At 42.3% G+C, this 23508-nt stretch overlaps 1 protein-coding gene across 1 annotated transcript in view; it reads left to right on the forward strand.

Annotated features, from left to right (window-relative positions):
• Positions 1-18149, forward strand: part of LOC140730086 (POU domain, class 5, transcription factor 3-like) — a 32008-nt gene extending 13859 nt beyond the window's left edge. The window contains exons 3-5 of the mRNA XM_073050222.1: positions 9761-9891; positions 13261-13425; positions 17907-18149. Coding sequence (XP_072906323.1) covers positions 9761-9891; positions 13261-13425; positions 17907-18149 — 539 coding nt within the window. The remainder of the gene's footprint in view (positions 1-9760; positions 9892-13260; positions 13426-17906) is intronic.
• The last annotated feature ends 5359 nt before the right edge of the window (positions 18150-23508 follow it).

The following is a 23508-nucleotide window of genomic DNA, read 5'->3' on the forward strand; positions in this document are numbered from 1 at the left end:
ATGCCCTCCCACCAGTTAGAAGACCAAGGGCATCAGGTCTTGAGCACCAGGTTACACCAGAACATCCAGTTACACACTGTTCTGCCTTGGAAATATTTTGCTGGGACTAAATCCTGGAATACTTTCCTCAACTCTAGGGACACCTTCACTAGACGACATACAGTAAAGGTGGCTCATGAACTTCGATTCAGTGGACAATAAATACTGACCTCGATAGTGATGCTCACTCTGAATTGTTTATAAAAAAATGGGCAGATTTCAGTTCATGGGCAATGACATTTTTGATGCAGTGTGTTGTTGGAATGTCCAAAACGTGAACAGAACACTTTTGAAAGGAATTGGATACTAACATGGGAGGAAGAACAGTTAATGATCAAAGATAGGTAAACACGTTTAATGGGTAGCTTTGATTCCTGAGTAAGGCCACCAGTGCCTTTCACTATTTGGGTATCAGAAGGCTATATACATGTAAAGGCTGCCACTTTGCCCACTGTCTCAAAATCCCCACTATCTCAGCAGCCAATTTGATTCACACCATGTGATCTCAAACAGCTGAGACCACTGGATATGGCCCAGTGGTCTGTAATAAAAGCAATTTTTAATAGAGCTACAAAGAGAGCCTTAAATCAAATGTTGTAGCTGACTGTGGATACCTTATTTTTCCCCTCTCTGGCATGCTTCAGGTGAGGTACTGTTGTGATTCAGAGGGACCGCAGATGCGATGAGCTGTCTTTATTTGGATACAGTCTGCTTTTAAAAATGTTTATATTTTGGAGTTGCTTCAATGCTGGTTTAAATTTGTCAGTGTGAAGTAGAGAAATAACCCATGTTGACAAGGTTCCCGACTAAGCTAATCCCATTTCCGATGTTTGGCCCTTATCCTTTTTGCCCTTTTCCCCAGATGTTCCTGTCTCCCAAGAACATTTTAAATGTTGTTATTGTACTTGCCTATTACTTCCTCTGGCAGCTCATTCTCTGTACTGACCCACACTCTTAGTATATCTCTTCTGTCACCTTGAACCTATGACCTCATGTTCATGATTCCCAAACTCGGGGGTGGGGTGGCTTGGAAGGAAAATCTGCACAATCTCTCTTTATGCCCCTCATAATTTTCTACACCTCCATCAGATCACCCCTCGTTCTCCTGTGCCCCAACTAATGGTCACAGCCTGCCCAACCTCTACATGAGTCATGGCAACATCTGAATTCTTTTAAAGCTTAATGACGTATTTCCTGTAGCAGGGTGATCAAAACTAAATGATATTCTAAACATGTCCTCACAAAGATGGTGCACAATTGCAACATAATATCACTGTTTCTATAGTCTAAATCTAGACAAACATCTTTACTGTTGACAGCACTTAACTTGGTGTCATCAGCAAACTTGCCATGCCTTGTACATTCTCCAGCATTGGCCCAGTGATGATTGCAATTTTCCTAGCACTGAGCCCTGGAGAACACCATTAGTCCTGGACCACCAGGCCGAAAAGCCAGTTCTGTATCCAATTAGACCTTCCTGAAACCCATGTAATCTAGTGGTTCATAGCTGCCCACCATGCTGAACCTTATCAAAAGTCTTGCTGGTCCATGTAGACCACATCTACTACCCTACCCTAGTTGACCTTGATTACTTCAAAATGAGAAATGCAAAATGTTCTCACACAATATATAATAAATAAAGGTTACAGCATGCTCCCTTCACCCAGTCCTGTTCATACAGAATAGTTGAATCAATTGATAAAAGTTTTAGTCATTTGATTGCTTCAAAAAAGAGACATCCATCATTAAGGACCCACATCTGCCAGGATGTGCCCTCTTCTCTTTGCTACCGCCAGGAAGGAGGTACAGGAGCCTAAAGGCGCACACTCAAATGTTTCAGGAACAGCATTTTCTTCCCCTGCTATCTGATTTCTGAATTGACATTGAACCCATGACCAGTACCTCACACTTTTTTTGCACTACCTATTTAATGTGTGTATATTATGAATATATAATATATAAATCATAATATATATTAGTTCACAGCTTTTTTATTTCATGTTGCTTTGTAGTGCTACTATAAAAACAACAAATTTCCTGATGTGTCAGTGATATTAATCCTGATACTTCTTGCCACCAAAACAGATTTGAGTTTGGCTTGTCTGTGCCTGATTTATTCTGTTCCTGATTCTACATTCCATCTAGCATTCTGGTAAACCTGTTATTTGGAGCCTTCTACTTATTTGCTCTTCTGTCAATCCTCCAGCTTCAACTGAAAGATAGTGGTAGCCATCACAGCAGTGAAGTGATTTGTCCCATGGTCATTCTGTGTAGAATCAAGACACTTTACCCTACTGAATCCAAGTTGGCCATCAGGTCCCCATTTATATTAATTCCATTTCAGCCTTCCCATTTTCCCATCAACGACACCCAGGATCAACAACTTGTCTAATTAAGTGCTTTGCAATGCCCACTTAATTTATCAATCTGCACGTATGTGGGCAAAGCCAGAACATTGCGGTAAGAATAATCAGTTACAAACTTCATATAGCAGTAGTAAGTCTTGAACCTACTTTGCAGGAGATGACGAAGCTGAGCTGTTCCTTCCCTGCTTTCTGTCACTGACCTTACTCAGACAATTCTTTAAGCCCATTTATGTCACTATCTTTATTGCTTTTCCCTATTAAATGAATGCATAAGCTAAGGATTTCATTTCCACTCCTAACTTGTGTTCAAGTTTTATTTTGCATTTCCAAAGTAATTTCAGCTTGCTGCATTTTCTGCATGGTTCACTTGTGTGCTCTCTTCCTGGATTGAAGGGCTGCTTTCTTGTCTCAGAAGCAAAATGCAGTATCTGAGTTCTCTCTACAGAATGCCATATGAGGTCATAGTTTAGGTGAGATGTTTAAAGCTAGACTGTTGGGTGAGACGTGGGTGCAATGTAATACTCTGCTGCTTTCGGTCCAGAGCTGCTAGTATTCTAGATATTATTTGGTGTTGGTTGGGAAATGAACAATCTGTATTTTGGACATTTAAGAAGTGCCATCAAGCTGCTTGAGTCTACCTGGTAAATAATTTATGCTGTCTTCAATTCTGTTCCAGTTCCCCATAGCCTTCAATTCCTCCATCTTTCAAACGTTGTCTGTGTCCACACCTAATAGTCTAGCTTCCATCACCCTCGGTGGTGCAGAGCCCCAAACTGCACCCATTTGATTGGCTGTGTAACACTCTGGTGAAAAGTGTTGAAATTTTAAATGGAGGGAAAGGTATGCAGCAAAATTGAGGATGAAAGTCATTTAGAATTCTTCAGACGAAGCAGTTAAATGTGTTGCCATACTAATGTATATTCAATTGATTAGTGACAATCAGGGCCTGCTCCATTGTATCAGTTTGTTGTATCTGCCCTGCATCGTTCCTCCCTGACATTTGCAGTTGTCCGTTCTATTGCTAACTCTTACAATGCAGCAGATACCAATTATCCATACTTGCTAAATTGTCCTTCCTATATTTTCTTCCTTGGATTCAAAGCTGTATGGTTCCTGTTCTAAAGCTTGTTTAATCTGCTTAATAACCCCTTTCTGAAATGTTTATTCATAGAAGGGGAGTATGCTAGTGTGGCAATTTACCACGTGTGGTTTATGGCAAGATTTTATATTTCACATTTCAGTAGCTCTTTCAGAGTACTTGAATGAGATCATATTGACAAATACTCCCTTTGTTCCTTGACCAGCACATAGTCTATTCTAGAATCTTCAGACAAATGAGGTGACCTCATTCAAACTTCCTTTCCTTTGGGGTTCAACAGGGAAGATGTTTCCCTGGACTGAGTCTGGAGCTAGAGGCCATGATCTCAGCAGAAAGGTCAGGCTGTTTAGGACTATGAAGGAATTTCTTCACCCAGAATAGTGAACCTTTGGAATTCTCTTCTCCTGAGGTTTGGGGTCCCTGGTCACTGAATTAATTTAACAGAGATTGCTAGGTGTTGAGGGATACGGGGATAGAGCAGGAAAGGAGGTAGTGGAAGTGGGTAATCAGCCAAGACATTTGAGGAACAATGAGATGTTCTATATTCTCAAATGCCAGAGATTCTGCAGATGCCGGAAATCCAGAGTAACACTTGCAAAATGCTGCAGGAACTCAGTAGGTCAGGCAGCATCTATGGGGCCAGATGAAAGGTCTTGGAGTGGCTAAGCAGCCAAAAGCAGTGCTCCATACCAGTGCCATCTTAGGAGAAAAAGAATGGGGTTGGTAGGTAGATTCATAGAACTGGATGAAAGTTTTAAAAACCAGGATTTAGTAGTCTGGAAGTGATTGATATACCTATTAATCCCAAGTGGAGAGCAAACCACAGATTTACTTGCTCTAACAGGTGGTGTAGGAGTGACACAGGCCTAGTCCTTAATGTAAGGAGTCTTGTAAATGAAGGTACTGAACTATATGGGAGTAAAACATGACTATCACAAAACCATAGGTTAAACTAGAATGGAATCTTAACATTGAAGGACTTTTGTGCAAAAGTTAGATGGGTATAGCAGTGGCTTTAAAAATATTAGTTGTGCGGGATGGTGATGTGCTGGGAAAACAGACAAATCAGGCTGAGTTGAGCAGAGGCATAAAAATGGGTTGTGCACTAAAGACCAACAGATTGGAGTTGTAGAGTTGGCAGCAGGTGGCGCTACTGACTCCTCTTGACTCCAATGACCCAGGTTCCATCCTGACCTCTGCTGTTTGTGTGGGCTTTGCTTTCTGTCTTGTGATCATGTGGGTTTACGTCCAGGTGCTCTGGTTTCCTCCTACATCTCAAAGCTGTGCAGGTTGGCGAGTTAATTGGTTACGTTAAGGTCATCCCTGGTGGCAGGAATGTTGGAAGGCAGCTGATGGACACTAGAAAGAATGGATTGTAAATGGGAGTATGAAACTGAAGGATGCTTACTGAGGCTACGTCTACACTAGACCAGATAATTTTGAAAACACCGGTTTCGCGTAAAAACGATAGGCGTCCACACTATGCATTTAAAAAAAAAATATCCCTATCCACATTGAAACAGAGATTTCGGCGAATCTCCTCCTGCGCATGCGCAGGACACATCTACCGAAAACGAGTGACATGTTTGGTGTCGAATCTCGCCGTAAAAGTGCGCGTTTGTGTTGTTACAGACTAGAAAAACTTAAAACGACGGATAGCTGTTGGCTTTCGCGCAGGAGAACTTAAAAGTTAAAAAATAAATAAATAAATACTGGCGCGTACGGAGGCAACCGACAGGGAGTTCACGGACAGAATGACCCGGCTGACGATGAACATTGAAAAGCTGACTAACTCTTGCATTAATAGATAGATAGATAGATACTTTATTCATCCCCATGGGGAAATTCAACATTTTTTCCAATGTCCCATACACTTGTTGTAGCAAAAACTCATTACATACAATACTTAACTCAGTAATAATATGATATGCATCTAAATCACTAACTCAAAAAGCATTAATAATAGCTTTAAAAAAAAAAGTTCTTAAGTCCTGGCAGTTGAATTGTAAAGCCTAATGGCATTGGGGAGTATTGACCTCTTCATCCTGTCTGAGGAGCATTGTATCGACAGTAACCTGTCGCTGAAACTGCTTCTCTGTCTCTGGATGGTGCTATGTAGAGGATGTTCAGGGTTTTCCATAATTGACCGTAGCCTACTCAGCGCCCTTCGCTCAGCTACCGATGTTAAACTCTCCAGTACTTTGCCCACGACAGAGCCCGCCTTCCTTATCAGCTTATTAAGACGTGAGGCGTCCCTCTTAATGCTTCCTCCCCAACACGCCACCACAAAGAAGAGGGCGCTCTCAACAACTGACCTATAGAACATCTTCAGCATCTCACTGCAGACATTGAATGACGCCAACCTTCTAAGGAAGTACAGTCGACTCTGTGCCTTCCTGCACAAGGCATCTGTGTTGGCAGTCCAGTCTAGCTTCTCGTCCAACTGTACTCCCAGATACTTGTAGGTCTTAACCTGCTCCACACATTCTCCATTAATGATCACTGGCTCCATATGAGGCCTAGATCTCCTAAAGTCCACCACCATCTCCTTGGTCTTGGTGACATTGAGACGCAGGTAGTTTGAGTTGCACCATATCACAAAGTCCTGTATCAGTTTCCTATACTCCTCCTCCTGTCCATTCCTGACACACCCCACTATGGCCGTGTCATCAGCGAACTTGTTAAAGTACCTTGTTAAGTGTATAAAACATGTCTGCATCAGTATTATCTTGTATTTCCATACAATGTTACATTAGGCTGTTGCACTTCTATTGCCAGAGAAGTACTTGCATAAATAGGTAAACCACCTTCATACGAGCAAGGACAGAAAACAGAGCAAAGTGAGTATACTTATTTATTCAGTAAGTTATGGGTCAAAGTATTTGGTGAGTACATTTCTAACTTTTCTGGCGTCAGTTTCGTTGCTGTCTTGTTCTGAAATTGTTAGGTTGCGTTCAAGAAAACAATGAAATAGCGCGCTGCTGTCTGACAGCATTTTCAGAAGTCTCCGGTTACCCTGTCCACACTGTTCCGGCCAATCCGGCATTTTCAAAAATAACACACTTTGGAGTGCGTTTCTGAAAAGCTCCAGTTTTGGGGGAAGGAAAACGCCATTTTAGTGTGGACGAAGGGTAAAGACGAAGAGAAAAAGCTTTGGTTACGGATATGTCCAGTGTAGTGTAGACGTAGCCTGAGAGTAGGGGTAAATGGTCTACTGTATGTCATGAGATAGTCAAATAACCAGAAGCTTGAGATTATTGGGCTATTTTTGAAGAAGCCTAACATAATTTGAGGTGATAGAGAATGAGTATAGAAAGTGCAGAATTCTTAATAGGATAACCTGTTGACCAGTACCTTGCATGCCCAGAAAAGTGGTACTGGTCATGTTTTGTGGAATGAATCTGGGTATAAAAGATTTCAATTAGATTAGCAGATGTGTAGCAAAAGATAAAGACCATCAAGAAATGTTTTGAAATATTTCCTTGGCTGAGATAATTTGGTTTACACGGACTTTAGCAAAGCTCTGACAGGTCCAGTAAGGAGGCTGTTTTGCAAGGTTAGGGCACAAAATATCCATCGTGTGTTGTCAAACTGGATCCAAAATTGTCTTGGTAATAGCAAGTGTAGATGGAGGCAGTGATCAATGGAGTTTTATTACTGAATTTTTAAGAGCTGGGATCACTTTATCACGTGGCTTGGATGAGAATGTAAATGGACTGATTTTTATCTTTCTATCACTGAAAGGATGGAGACATGTCATCTGGAATGTTGGGCGCAACAGTGGTAAATGGAATTTAATCCAGCCAAGTGAGTAATGCATTTTGGGGTATCAAAAGCTATCAGGACATGTGCAGTAAATGGCAGGGACCTTGGTGTTGATGTATAGAGGGACCTCATTTTAGGTTTATAACTTTCTGAAAGTGGTGATACAGGTGGACAGACTTGTGAAGAATGCATTGAGTGGATGAAGCTGTGAGTTCAAGAGTTGATATCATGATTTAGCTGTGCAAAACATTGATCAGGCAGTGCCCTGGAGTACTGTGTGCAATTCTCTTTGGCAGATGGAAGGACGTAGTAGCAATGGAGAGAGGGCAGAAGAGAGTTGCCAGGATATTGCCTGGAATAGTGTTTGAGAAACCTGGCTTGTCCTGAAATTAGAGGCTGATAGGTGACCTTTCTGAGGTTTATAAAACTGAGAGGCATGGGTTGTCTTTGTGTGAGGGGGTGAAAAGACCACTGCTAGACAGCACAGTTTTCGGGTCAGAGGGAAGCAATTTCAAGGACATCTGAAGGGCAAGATTTTCAGAGGGAGATTATATGGAATGAGCTGCCAGAGGATGTGATAGGAGCAGATGTAATTACAAATGTTTGTAGAATACTTGCAGGCATTTAGGGAAGTACTAAGATAGGAAAGGCTTAGAGGATTGCAGACAAATGGAAGTATTGTAAATGGGCATCCTGGTTGGCATGGATGAGTTGGGTTTAAATGGCTGCTTTGCTGTATAGCCCTGACTGGAAGCAGGTATGTGTAGGTAACTAGGTGTCCGAGTAGTGAGAGAGGGTCACGAAAAAGACAAAGTATTTGATTCAGGGTATTGCCAAAGACAGACCAATTTGCAAAATCTTGGACCTGAGGAGTCTTATGTATTTAAGAAGAAAATGTGGTGGATAATCTTTAAAGGAAATCTGTGACAGAATGGCAAGAGCTCAACACTGGAGAAAGCAGAGGCGCATAGTATAAGTATTATTAGCTAACGTTCAGGCAGATCTTAAAATTTTCTCCATGAATGTGAAAGGTTGCAGCCCATTTGAAACCAAAACAATAATTTGTGTGGTGGCTGTGTTTTTATTCTGATGAACATCATCTCTTCCCAGAAGATGGAAGCAATGATATAAACTATAGATATTGAGAAATTAGGTGAGGTGTCAAAAATAAGCCCAATGGAGGAATACTGGGTCTAAATTTTCTAGGTAATTTTCTTCCAATGAAAAGGTCAAACCCTACGTTTCCTCCCAATCATATTTTTAAACTTTTACAGCTATTGGTGTGGATCAGTAAAAACGAGGATGCTAGTATCTTCCATTGTTTAAACGCACAAAGTGAGTACAGAATAAATTAGTGGCTGATGAATAATGTAAAAATATTTCAAGGATAACTTAAAATTGGATTTTGGATTGGCACTATTTAATTGAGGGCAGTTGATAATTTCAAAAGGTTAATTTACCCAACCTAATAGTTTTATTTGAGGTATCAATCAATATTAATGAGGTAAGTTTTGTGTAGTCTGGGTGAACTACAGCAAGGCATTTGACAGCCAAGGGAAATTTTATCCTGAAAATAAGTTCAGAAGATTCAAGGAAAATGGCAAAGCAGATTAAAAGTTCTATGGGAATAAAAGGGTCGTGGGGGTGGGTGGCAATGTTCAAAAGGAGTTTCATTGAGGTGGTTGTGTGCAGTGGGTTTTTTTCTTTTTTAGGGGCTTGCTCTATGCCATACGTTAGTGATGTAAAGATCGTGGTCAAGATTTTTCTCTGTAATGTGAATTAGCAGCATGATTGATGAGGGAAGTTCTGGGCTTCTGGACCATTGCAGATCAAGTGCATCTGCCGACCCAAGTCCCGATTCACAATATTATTATGAAAAGGTCATGGTGCATCAGAGCATCTAGACTCAAAGGGTTTCTCAACCTTTTTATGCCATCGATCCCTACCATTACCTGAGGGGTCCATGGACCCCAGGTTGGGAACCCATGATAGAGGTAATTGTAATGTGGATTTTGGTGTTGTGGGGTGTGGGGGAGAGTTGTTGTGGTTTTGGGCCATCTCAGGGAAGAGGTACGGGAGCGTGAAGGAGCTCTGTTTTAACAGCAGCTTCTTCATTTCTACATTCAAGATCTCTGAATGGTCCATGAGTACTACCTCACTAAACAAGACACAAAATGCAGGAGGTCCTGCTGAATGATCTCCGCCTGAAACGTTGGCTGCACTCTTTTCCATAAATGCTGCCTGGCCTGCTGAGTTCCTCCAGCATTTTGTGTGTGTTGCTTGGATTTCCAGCATCTGCAGATCCTCTCCTGTTTGTGATTACACTCCCACTATTTACTTATATTGTTTTGTTTTTTTAACTTGTAGTAATTTTATTGTCTTGCATTGTACTGTTGCCATATAACAACTAATTTCATAACATGTCAGAGTTAATATGCCTGATTCTGATTTGATTTGACATCCATTGGAAGCTCTTCCTGTTCTGTTGTAGGCAAGATGTTCAGTCAGACCACTATCTGCAGGTTTGAGGCGTTGCAGCTGAGTTTCAAAAACATGTGCAAGCTGAAGCCGATTCTTCAGCGCTGGCTGAATGACGCAGAGAACAACGGCAACCTGCATGAGGTAGGTGCATTTGCTGGCAGTAAAGCCCCTAATGTCACTGGGTGGGCAGCTGCACAACTCCTTCCTGTTCCTGATGGACCTTGGGCAAGTCGCTCAGGTTTTAATAGTTCTGGCTGGGCATCTGATTGGGTATCAAGGTAGAGGTGCTGGGGATTGTTGCGAGGCATGGAATTGCAATGCGGTCCTTGGTATTCAAGTATTCAAGGTATTCAAGTCCCAAGCTTCCCTGAAAGCCTGACGGATCATAGATATGGAAGGGAGCCTTTTGGCCCATCTAGTCCATTCTGACCATCAGACATTCATTGAGAATAATTACAATCTCCCTAGATACTATTACTCAACTGGACACCAGGGGCATCTTAAATGACTAATTAACCTCCCAACCAGCATGTCTATGGGATATGAGAGGGAAAACCTGTGCAGCCAGGGGAAATCCACATGGTCATGGTATTATGTGCATTGGGCAGCAACAGGGACTGGTTGAGCGCAAGCCACCAAAGCATTGAGAATGACGCCTGGATGTGAACATAACTGTGCCTCGCTTCCCAAGATCAAGTTGGCATAGTGCCCCAAGCCCTTCTAATCCATGTCTCAGTAGTTGAATGGCATACTTAATCCTTCCTCTAAATCAGATGATCTTGTGCTAAATATCTAAACTGGCTCCAGTGACCACAGCAGTTACATTGAATTATGGTCGAGCAGCATGAGAACAGAACCTTCACTCCCTGCTCTGATGCCCATTCTAATCGAGCACCATCTCCCCATGTTTGGTTCTTCTCTTCCAAACTTCCTATCCATGTACCTTTTTAAACCTTGTTAGGGTGCCTGCCTCAACCACTTCCTCTGGCAGTACATTCCATACATGGACCACTGCTCAGCTCCCTATTAAATCTCTCCCCTGGAACTTGTGTCCTCTTATTCTTGATTCATCATCCCTGGGGGGGGGGGGGGGGGCGATTTTTTAAAAAAAAAGCTGTACATGTGCCTTCCCTTTCCTTTGTGATTTTATTCAGTCTTTAATATTGAGCATAGGAATAGAACTTTTTACTTCAGTTTGATTGCTAATACAGTGCCTTGAAAAAGTATTCAGCCTCCACAATTAATTTCTCATTTTACTACCTCAGTTATCTATTTAGATACTATATAGTGAAGTAGGAGGTTTTGAGCTAATCTGCAAAACATTCTGCAACATGTCAAATCAAAAGAACTTTCAAAACCTGCCAAAAATTTACTAAAACTTTAAAAAAAAAACAAAATTGAGTGAAGAATTATTCATCCCCTTTGTTAATTAATATGCTAGCTTTCTCAGATGCATACTGTATATTACTTTAACAACTCATCCATTTTGTTGATGTATTAAATTGGAGGATCACTTGTTTTCAATGACTTAAGAATAAATGCCACCTGTCTCTAAGGTCCAACAGTATGATAGATTTTCAACAGACTAAACCAAAATGGAGACGAGCACTCAGACAATTAAAGCGCAAACCTGAGGAAGGGTACAAGACCACCTCAAAAACACTGAACATACCTCGGAGCTTATTTCGGTCCATTGTGGAAAAAGTCGATTTTAAAATATGAAATCACAGCCTCCCTGCCTAGGTCAGGCTGTACCTCTAAGCTTAGTCATTGGGCAAGAATGGCACTTGTAAGAGAGGCTACGCTGATGCCAACAGTCCCTCAGTGAGCTGCAGAAGTCAGTGGCTGCAACTAAAGATGGTTATTATCTGCACAATTTCTAAGGCTTTGCACAAAAAGGCTATTTATGGAAGAGTGGCAAGTGTGTCCCTGGCTGAATGAGCATAACCTTGCCCTTAAAGACTTTGTAAAGTGACTTTTAGAAGATGCTGTAAAGGTGTGGAAGAAGGCCTTGTGTTTGTATGAGACTGAAGTGGAACTTTTTGGCCTCAATACTAAGCGGTGCCAATGATATAAATCTAATGGTGCGCATCAGCCAGGTAACACCATACCTACTGTAAAGTATGATGGAGGTAGCATCTTATGAGGATGCTTTTTAACAGCAAGGACTGGATATCTGGTCAGGACTGAGGGGAAACCTGCTAACCTCTGCAAGAAGGCTTAAACGAGGGTGGAAGTTCATCTTTCAGCAGGACTATGACCCAAAGCACACTGCCAGAGCAACTTGATTGCCATCCGCTGCTGCTCCCCAACTAACCTGGCACAGCTTGAGTAATTTTGCAAGGAGGAATGGGAAATTCTTGCTCCATGTAACACGCTTGTAGTGCTTGCCTTGTCTGAGTGGTCGCAGCACTATGGGAAAGAATCAAATTGCATGTACTACACACTAGGTGCTAGTAGGCCATCAGAAGCTCTAGGTATCAGAAGGAGGCAGTGAATTGAAAACGTGCACTTCTGGAGGTAAGTTTTTTATATAAAAAGGGCAATATACACTATTTATGAGCAAGAACAATTTGAAATTCCAACATTGTCTAGGTTCCAAATCTCACTAACAAATAAAAACCAAATTCCTTTTAAATTAGAATCAGTGAGATTTATTAGAATAACCTTTTACTCCCAATTTCTCTAATTAAATCTACTATTCTTCCCCATTTAAAGGTTTACAGACTAACATTTGCCTTTTTATTTAACCTTAGTTGGGAAACTAATTGAATTCCTAATCTAGTATTACGGTTAACCTCAATTTCAGTTCTGGTTGATATGTCTTAACTATATCAATATATAAAATGTATATAACAATATAACTATATAAATATTTTTTAAAAAAACAAACCATGCCTTATTTTCACATAGCTTTTTTTCCCTCCAAGTTCTCTTTTTAAAAAAAAAAAAATTCAGTAACCTCATTTTCATCCCTCCACAGGTGGAGCTTTCTAACATTGCATCTTTGTAACATTACAACCCTAACCTGGGTTACAATCACATGTAAAGCCAATTGAGATTTGTCCAGAAAGACTACTAACTGATAGTTGCGAGAGGTGGCTTAACTAAGTACTGAGGGATGAATACTTTAGAACTACTGCCATCTCAGTTTTTTGAAACTTTAGTTTTTCATGCTTTACAAATTTCCCTTTTTTTGGACTCTACTATGGTGGTGGAATAAAACAGCATGTGATTCACAAATAAAAATTGTCAGTTAAGTTGATGAAATTCCTGGTTCAATACTCATTTCTGTTAATGAAGGGTTTGTGTGTGGGGGGGGGGGCTGAATACTATTGTGAGGTGCTGTATTTGTTCCAGTTTATTCTATTATTGCCCTAAGAGACATTTTTAAGCAACTTTAAAAGGTGAATGAATTCCTGCCAGAGGAATTTAAAATATTCTTTCTGTACTTTTAATTCTTGAATTCCTCATGGAACTGGTTCTGAACCTTCCCTCTGACCTGCCAAGATTTGTAACGTGGAACAAGTTCTGGATCAATCAAGAAAACGCAAGCGGAGAACCAGCATTGAGAACGGAGTGAAGAAAAACCTCGAGACCTACTTCATGAAGTGTCCCAAGCCTACCAGTGATGAAATCTCCCAGATCGCTGAAGACCTCCGATTAGATAAAGAGGTGCCTGGTTTTGCTTTTATCATTTGACTTGGCATTGTTGTAACGTTAACATAGTTAATCAGTCTTTAAAGAATTTGATACCATGTTGCAAGTTTGGAGAGGGAATTGCAGCTTGGAACCTCATTGAAAGGACTCCCACTAATGGGTTGAAAACAAAGGATGAATTAATGGAGGGATCTGCAAGCAAGGATGGTAATTTAAAAAAAAAAAACCCATGTACTGAAGGGTAATGGGTGAACTTGAGGAGGTCGCAAGCTCAGGCGATTAGTTTATGGATTTCAAATGTATTGAGGGTGCTTCATTGACCAAGCAATTCGATCCAGGGCTTTTGGCATCAGGTTACCCGAGGAAGAGGAGGAATTCAGGCAGCATTGTGGAGACTGAGCAGTGTTAATGATGGGCAGGTGAGGTAAGTGCCAAGATTTTGAAAGCATTATTTAAATACATGGTGTTGAAGACTTGGGAACCAGTTTGAACTTGGGTCTGGAGACTCCTACGTTTGTCCAAACCTGAACAATATCTCAGAAACAAGAGGAGTGCATTGAGTTTCCCTGCTGTTCAGGCAGATATTTCCTCAAAAACTGACTTAGTTTTCAGTGATTAGTTAGTAATCAGTGATTCGTCCATCTTCTCAGGGCAGCAGCATTCCATGCAATATTTTGAAGTTGTGATAGGTGCCCTGTGAAAACATTGCTTGATGAATGTTTCTGCTATAATGTGTTGATCTGGATCACCAGCTTCAGGGAAAAATGTGGAAACACGGAGGACAACTTGCCAGTCAAATAGGGTGGCGATTGTAATGGACTTTGCCGTTTCCATGTTTGAAAGTCATAACGCTGGAAAAAGAAAGGGAGGTAAAAGTTCAGGAATGACGATGCCTTCATGTTGCTGAACATCAGAGCAAGGGGTGGTTGTATGTAATGGATGGTGATGATAACAATGTTAGATTTTTATTTCACCCGTTTTTTATTGAGGGAAGAGATTTGTCTACAGCTGGATGTTTCTCAAAGACTCAAAGTGTAATTTTGTTTGTTAAACTAGTCTAAATAACGTGGCATAAATAAACTATCCAGATTTCTAGAAGACATTTGAAAAGGTGCAAATTGAAAGTTTTTGTGGATAAATTAAAAAAAAATTATAGTTTGCAATAACATTGTGCATGGTCAGTTTTCTGATTAATAGAAAACCATGGGCCTGTGGAGGAGTTGGGTTTGTACTGTCCATGTGTGGTGGGAAAGGGTGGTTGCTTAGTTAGAAAATTAAATTGTAAAGAGGACATCTGCTACAAAGTTGGTAGGTCAAGTGAGCAGTCAAATATCAGGAAAGTACAGCACATTTTGGGGAGTGGATTGTAGAGTATGGATCCTACTATGGGTAAAATCTGAAACTTCATTTTAAGAGAATCTTAAAAACATAACCTAAATGGTGATGGATTTTATAATTCAGAGGGATGTGGATACCCTATTGCATCATCTGCAAATGGATGATGTACCCTTCATTATGGAAGGAAGCAAAGTTACATCATTTTAAGAAAATTAGGGAGGATGCACTTCAGTTGTGTAGACCACTAGTGAGATTACAACACGTGTACTGTCTAAAGTACTGATCTTATTTGGGGAAGGATGTAATGCAGTACAAGTAGCAAGGAGGTTTGCTAGCCTAATAACTAAAATGGATGAGTTTACTTGAGGGGCAAGTTCAGTAGGTCTGGATTGAGAGGGGTTTGTCCTCGGGGGAGCTTGACGTGGTGGATATGGAGTGGATGTTCCCTCTTGTGGGAGAATCTAGAAATGGGAGCTGCAGCCTTTCCAAAAAATCAGCTTAATTTGGAGATGAGCTAATATTTCTTATTGTCCTTGGGAGTCTCCATGTCCACTGCTGTTTTTGAAGAATGAATGTTTTTAGCTACACTTAAGCAAGCTGGAGGAAGGTTACTGAGAGTTGTTGGGAATTGGTTTGGACAGACTATCTCTGATTATATCTGGTAAATCAGATATCAGTTGTCTACTCTGAATTCATCTTGTTTTAGTATTATTTGTGTTAATTATTGGATGCAGGTGAAATTGGTCTGACCTATGGAGAAGGTTTGGAGTTGGCAATATTGCCCTTCTGAATGGCTTGTACTACAACTAGGGTGGTGGTATGCAAGTTTGCACATATTAACCTCTAGTTCTTGCTGTTATTCATTATTGCGATGAGCATACATTATTGCTGGAGTACAGAGGACCACTGTTTTGTATTAGAACCAAAGCCTCAACTGTCTAGATTGGAATTGGTTTATTATTGTCACGTGTACTGAGATGTAGTGAAGAGCTTGCATACTATTCATACAGATCAAATTACTCAAGTGCATTGAAGTAGAACAAAGAAAAATAAGGTATCAAAGGGGCATTTAATGTCAAATGTATACAATATATATCCTGAAATTCTTTTTCTTCGCAACCATCCATGAAAACAGGAGTGCCCCAAGAAACGAATGACAGTTAAATGTTAGGACTCCCAAAGCCTCCCCAGTTCCCCCTCCCAGGCATAAGCAGCAGCAATGATCCTCCTTCCCCACCAAGGACTCAAGCGTGCAGCAAAGCATCAATAAGGGTGATTGCAATACCCTAAAGACTACTCATTCACCTGGTGATTCAACATGCCACAGGGTATTCCTTTCCCTAGTGAGGGAAAAAGTGTCCCCATTTCAGTGAGAGAGGAGACCTAACTAACAACTCGCTGACTTGCGATGTTAAAAGTCAGTTGCGGCGCTTATTCTGAGCTCTGTGCCCAAAGAACTCGAGTTTCTGGGCACACGACCAGCAACCAGCTTGCTGCTTTCAATCTTCCGTCTCCCACGACAAACCAATTTCCTGTGGAGGCACCAACCTTGAGTCCGCCCACCTCCGGAGCCACGAAATCCCGGAACCCTGAAGGTGCGCTGGTCTTCTAGGCCGCGTCGTTGGTATATCGAATAGTGGCCAGTCGTGAGATCCTGAGAGCAGGTCCCATTCCTGCAAAAACCCATAGTCAGTGTGTAAATCCAGGTCGGGGTCTTTGAAAGAACCCTGAAATTAAAGAAGAGATATTAAAGATAGCTGTTTCTGAAGATACAAGCAGAGGAGCCGGTGTTAGGTGCCATCGTCCTCCTGAGCTCCAGCTATATCCATGTAGAATAACCTGCAACAGCCACAGAGTGCAAGATCATGAGGTCAGAGCCCAACCTATGATACAACTGCTTAATAGTCTTGCAGTAGCAGGTAGGATAGTTAGGGACCCAAGCCAGCCAACCACAAACTATTCTAGCTGCTACCATCCGGGAAACGATACCACAGCGTAAAAGCCAGGACCAACAGGCTCCAGGACAGCTTCTTCCACCAGGCCATCAGACTGATTAAATCACGCTGACTTGAGTATAGTCTATATTACATTGACTGTTCTATTTATTATAAATTACTATGATTGCACATTTAGATAGAGACATAACGTAAAGATTTTTTACTCGTGTATGTGAAGGATGTAAGAAATAAGTCAATTCAATTCTCTCGGGCTTTTCTATCCTCTGCCTAGTGGGAGAGTGGAGAAGATCGAATGTCCAGGGTGGGTGGGTGGGGATTTTGATAAAGCTGGCTACTTTACTGAGGTGGCAAGAAGTGTAGTTGGGAGTCCATGAGGGGATGCTGCCTTCCACGACGTGAACAGTGTCTACAACTCAGTCTTTTTGCAGTCATATGCAGAACAGTTGCCTTACCCGAGCCATGCTCTTCCTCCATTTCTTGGTGTCTTGACTTGTTATCTGATCTTGCTCCAAAACTGCTTAATTCTGCCTTTTGCATTTTAATAGTGAAACTTTTGAAGAACACATTCAACATAGAACAGTACAGGCCCTTCGTCCCACAATATTGTACTGACTGTTTAACTCTTCTGTCCCACAGAGCTGTTTTTCTTTCATCCATGTGCCTCTCTTAAATATCCCAAATGTATCTGCCTCCATCACCTCCTCTGGCAGTGTCTCATGTGCTTAGCATTCTGCTTGTTTTAAATGAACTACCTTGATATTCTCCCCCAGCCCGCTCCATACTTTCTACCAACCACATTAAAATTATGCCTACTTGTATTGGCCATTGCCACCTTGGGAAGAAGACACAGGCTGTCCACTCAGTCTATGCCTCTTGTCCTCCAGTGACCAGATTTGTACAAACACAAGTCTTCACTCCTGCAATGCCATTGCAACCAACTTCCGGCTAATATTTTCTGGTTGGTCACTTCTGCTTTATGGGACATTGGAAAAAAATGTTGAATTTCCCCATGGGGATGAATAAAGTATCTATCTATCTATCTATCTATCTATCTATCTATCTATCTAATTGGTTCTACTGGGTTGGGGGGGGGGATGTGCTTTGAGATGATGGAAGAGAATGTTAAATTCCATTTGAACTTTGGGTTGAAGTTTCAAGTTGGCAGTGACTGACTGGAATTAAACTTTTATCTTTTGATAGGTGATCAGAGTTTGGTTTTGTAACAGAAGACAGAAGGGAAAGAGGATGACCCTCCCTTGTATGGAAGAGAATGATGTAGAGGTCCATGAAGGAAGCCCGATTCGCCTGCCCCCTGGTACTCTGATGCCTGATCCCATTGTAACCCAGGGATATGGTGCAGCCATGGTACCACCTCCTTTGTATATGTCTCCCTTTCCCCAGCCTCTGCACCCTGCTGTCTCCATGGCCAATCATAACAGTTAAGATGATCACTTGTAGGATGCTCTATATCCACTTGTAAGGACATCTGATTCCAATGATACCCTTCAGTAAAAAGTGCCTGAGTTGTTTAAACTTTTTGGGGGCTAAGAAACATCACAAGGGGATTTGTCTGCTGCTGACTTAACATTGTCTCATTTTTAAAAATTTTGTTTTTAAGAAAAAAATTCTTTTCCCTAATGGGGTCTGGACATTATCAAGTTTCATTTTATATAAAAAAATTATTTAATGGAAATCGTCTAACTTATTGTAATGATACTTTTACTTTCCCCCCCCTCCAAATTTTGTGAAAGGTGCAAGTGAATGTTTTAATGTTGGTTACAACATTTCTTGATGGGCAAGTGGATGGAGTCACTAAATATTGCAGGCAAAGGAATTGTAGCTCCTTCTTCATAACTTGAGGCATCAGAGGAAGAAAGTAACCAAACATTTAAAATTACTGAGGAAATGTGTCCTTCTTAATGCCTTTTTCAGTCCACTGATCTTTTTGGTGTTAATCAATGCCACTTGTCCCTTGAATTGTGGAGCGTCTTTTTTTTCAAGGTGTCTTGACGCTTAGCAAGTTATGGGAGGAAGTTGTTGTGGATTAGTGGCTTTGAAATCATTTCCATTCTGAAGGATTATACAGATCAGTGGAGTCTGCTGGAAGTTCTCCAGTAGTCTAATGCAGTCACCCAATGGCACATGATAGGAGATTATAGATGAGGAAGGGTGGATGAGACTTGTAATGGTGATCAGTAGTGTTCAGATCTCTGGGCAAGTGAAACTCAAACCTGGGGATCCATTAGTATCGTTCTTCCAGATTCTATATATGGACGGATTTGAAGACGACAATGGGGATATGTGTTCTAAAATTTCTAGTACAGTGCTCCCAATGAGTTTTAGAGGGTCTGAGTGTTGCTAGACATGCACAGGCATTGGTTAGTGAAGTCACACAGATGATCTTGCTGATAATGTGAATTTTTTTGTGGGGTGGAGATGGTGATGGGAACGTGGTGTTGGGGTGAGTTTCTTGCGGGGGGAGGCGGGTTCCTTGTGGTGGTGGTGGTGTTGGGGAGGGGAGGGGCGGGTTCCTTTGTGGTGGTGGTGTCGGGGGCGGGTTCCTTGTGGTGGTGGTGGTGTCAGGGAGGGGAGGGGCGGGTTCCTTTGTGGTGGTGGTGTCGGGGAGGGGCGGGTTCCTTTGTGGTGGTGGTGGTGTCGGGGAGGGGCGGGGGTCTTTGTGGTGGTGGTGTCGGGGGGGGCGGGTTCCTTGTGGTGGTGGTGGTGTCAGGGAGGGGGGGCGGGTTCCTCTGTGGTGCAGTAAATCTTGTAATCTGTTGGCAATCTCCAAGGAAAAATTGGGTCACAAGGAGCTAGGTTTTGCACTAGGAAATGAGCAGTTGGGGTAGGGCCAAGACCCCTCATCAGGACTGGAAAGGAAGGGAGCAGAAGCCAGAATAAGTGGGGGAAGGGGATTGCAATTTGGTGGGTGAGACTGCCACCTATCACCTCCCAGCTTCATTCTCCCCCACCTATCACCTGGTTTCACCTATCACCTGTCTATAGTTCCCTGCCCCCTCCCAATGAAGAGTCTCTGCCTGAAATACTTTATTTCCCCTCCATGGATGCACCCTAACTTTCTGACTTCTTCCAGCAATGTGCGTTGAAGGTTTCCAGCAGAATCTGTCCGAGCTGGGTTCCTGGGTTCAGTGGGGGGGGGGGGGGGGGGAAGAGATGTGTTTAATGGCTTCTGTTATGAAGTATTTTGAGTGTAAATCTACCTGTTGGATGATTGGCCATTGATTATAACTACTTTTTTTTAGATCTGGCATTAAACTGATATATAATGTTCAGAGTCGTGCCCACTTTGAGGCAGTTGAGCTGAAAGTTGTGTTGATATTGGCGGTCACGTGTGACGCAGGTGTAACAGACAAAACCTGCCAATGGGAAGTGGAGTTGGTGGGGTCAGCTAAATCTGCTGGGTGTAACTAATGACCTTGCTGAGGATGTTCTGGTTTTTGTAATACTTGGGCTGTTGTGTAGTCATGAAGATGTACATAATGTGTGAAATACTGCAAAGGTGTTCACCCTGAATGGTCGCTGAGTTGAACATGGTCAATGTGCTATCACTAGGCAGTGGCAGAGTTGCATGATCATTTGGTCAGTAGTTTGCCTGGGCAGAAACAAAGGAAATGTATTTGCTTTCTGCTCACTCCATCCCAATTAGTATGCCAGTGACTTGTTCACTGTTTTCATTAAGTACAACTTTTACAACACAAATCTTTTGCAGAACTTATCCCAGACCCACTTGCCTATATTACTCAATCTTGTTTCTGATCATCCCAGCCCTAATCTGGATTCTCTCCCTCTAAATCAGGGGCTCCCAACCTGGGGTCCACGGACCCCTTGTTTAATGCTGGGAGTCTATGGTATAAAGGTTGTGAATGCCTGACCTAAATGATAAAGTAGTAAACATTTTGCATAAGCTTACATCTCTTGCAAATATAACCATTTAAATTGGTTTTGGCAAATCTGCATTTTAAAAGCAGGTAGAAGGCTCCAGATAAAAACACAAAATGCTGGCGGAACTCAGCAGGCCAGACAGCATCTACGGGAGGAGGTAGTGACGACATCTCGGGCTGGAATGATGTGACATCATTCTGATGTCATGTGACATCAGGAGTCACATCAGGAGAAGGCTCCAGTTTTACCAAGGTTCTGTGACTTCAGAGAGGCCAACTCTGAGCACTAGCATGTTTTATGTTGAGCTTTTCTGCATCTGTGTCAATGTGAGGGGAAAAAATGAATTTGTTGCAAAGTCACTCGCCTTACTTCCCCACCCGAATTGCTCCACTTACATTCCATTTGTTCTTGCATTGCGGCCTCTTGCCCTCGTCTTTACAACTTGCCTTGCTACAAGTTGGGACTCCTTCTTTGGCTAATTAATGTATGCTGTAGAAAAGGTTTGGGGCCTCACTGCAGGAGAATAACATTATTATCTGCTTCTTTGACAGTTAACTTTTCTTTCCAAATAATAACCAGACCAGGTCCCTGTTTGCCTCTGGCAAATACCTTCTAACTCTCATTGACATCAGTTTCCACACCTTGTTAGTAACCTAAACACAAATATCAACTTGGTGAATTGCAACTTTATCTCCAACCAAGTCTATTGCATTTAATATCAGAGTGTAGAATACATTGGGTCTTTGATCACTGACGGTTAAACAGATTTTGCCCTCTGCATTCACTGACCTGGAGGAAAAAAAAACTGGGTGCGCCATCTAGTGGCTAACTGTCCAACAGCAGCTGTGGGGCCAGACTTCAGGGTGATGGTGACAATCAAAATGCCTGCAACTGAAATAAATCATTATTGTAAGTATACTATTGTATCATACTGTATGTAAAAGAAACTTGAAATGGAAGCTGCATTTATCAATTAAGTGTTTGTGCAATATATCAACTGATCTTTCTTTCTGCCTGTTTTTTAAACTTTGGATGTCTGTCATATCTGGCAAAAAAAACCACTTAAGCCAATGAGGCTGGTTCAGTTTGAAGGCTTCTAGTCTCTATGTGGATGCCAGTTACCTGTTACTTACGCTGTGCACCTGTTGTCATGGTTGCAATAGGTAAGGATGATCGATTGATGATGCTGTCTCTGGGGTGTTTTCTGCGCAGTCTGGATGTGAGGAGCTATGCAAGCTCTTCCACCAGCATGAGGCCAACCCAGAGAATGGTGGTCTGCTGAAGCTACAGCCTGACACCCTGGTTCCTGTCAGAAGCATATTCCCGTGAGCCAGAAACTACCTTAACTCTTCAAATTTGATAAAAAGCTTTTGTGCTTGGACATTTTGTAGGCAGAACAATTGCGTTTAGGTAAGAGTGCAATTAAATTGACATTGTTGGGCCAAAGGTTCTGTTGCTATATTGTTCTGTCCAATATGGAAGGCACAGAACAAGTAGCAATGCCAGAAAGTTGCTGGTGGTGTTCTGCAGTTCAGATGGTATTTGGAGGGAGAAAGGATTAACGTTTTGGGTCATAACATTTTATTAAAAATTAATGGACTAAGACCAACTCTTGCAACTCAATGGTTGTTTTAAAAAAAATAATGACAATTGGATTGCAATGTTGCACATGTGTTGGAAAATGAAATTCAAGCAAAGATTTCAGAGAGGTGACTACCGTAGATGTCGGATTATAAGCCGCTACTTTTTTCCCACATTTTGAACAGCTTTGAACTCTGCGGCCTTTAATCCAGAGCGGCTAATACATGGTTTTTTTTCATGCCGCCTCGTAAACATTTTGCCTCGTAACAGTAGACCAATAAAATTGATGAGTAGTTCACAGAGGTCCAATGAAATTGTATGATAAATCAAGTGCACTTTCATAATTAAATTATTGTAAATCAGTCATTTGTACTCGCCCTCATCAACATGGAAAACACTCGAAGAAAAGCAAGACCCGAGCGCGTCAGACCCGAGCGCATCAGACCCGATTAGACCCGATCGCGTTACGCGAGTGCGTCAGACCCGAGCGCATCAGACCCGATTAGACCCGATCGCGTTACGCGAGCGCGTCAGACCCGAGCGCGTCAGACCCGATTAGACCCGAGCGCGTCAGACCCGATTAGACCCGAGCGCGTCAGACCCGATTAGACCCGAGCGCGTCAGACCCGATTAGACCCGATCGCGTTACGCGAGCGCGTCAGACCCGAGCGCATCAGACCCGATTAGACCCGATCGCGTTACGCGAGCGCGTCAGACCCGATTAGACCCGATCGCGTTACGCGAGCGCGTCAGACCCGAGCGCGTCAGACCCGATTAGACCCGATCGCGTTACGCGAGCGCGTCAGACCCGAGCGCGTCAGACCCGATTAGACCCGATCGCGTTACGCAAGCGCGTCAGACCCGAGCGCGTCAGACCCGATTAGACCCGATCGCGTTACGCGAGCGCGTCAGACCCGAGCGCGTCAGACCCGATTAGACCCGATCGCGTTACGCAAGCGCGTCAGACCCGAGCGCGTCAGACCCGAGCGCATCAGACCCGATTAGACCCGATCGCGTTACGCGAGCGCGTCAGACCCGAGCGAAAACGCTGCTTTTAAGTTAAAGGCGATCAATAACTTTTCCTGGTAGGCTGCAGTATATATATTTTTACCAGTCGCTAGGAGATATTGGAATGTTGTTCGTGCTGTTCAGTAAAAAAGTATATGCGACGTAATTTGTGTTACCGATACGTATGTATATTTAAAAGTAGCGGTGCGGCCTAAAATCCGGTGCGGCCTTTACAATTAAAAAATTGATTTTATTTCTAAAATTAGAGCCAGCGGCTTTTAATCAGGTGCGCTCTGTAGTCCGGAATCTACGG

Source organism: Hemitrygon akajei, chromosome 7 (assembly GCF_048418815.1).
Source record: "Hemitrygon akajei chromosome 7, sHemAka1.3, whole genome shotgun sequence".
In the NCBI taxonomy this organism is placed as follows: Eukaryota; Metazoa; Chordata; class Chondrichthyes; order Myliobatiformes; family Dasyatidae; genus Hemitrygon; species Hemitrygon akajei.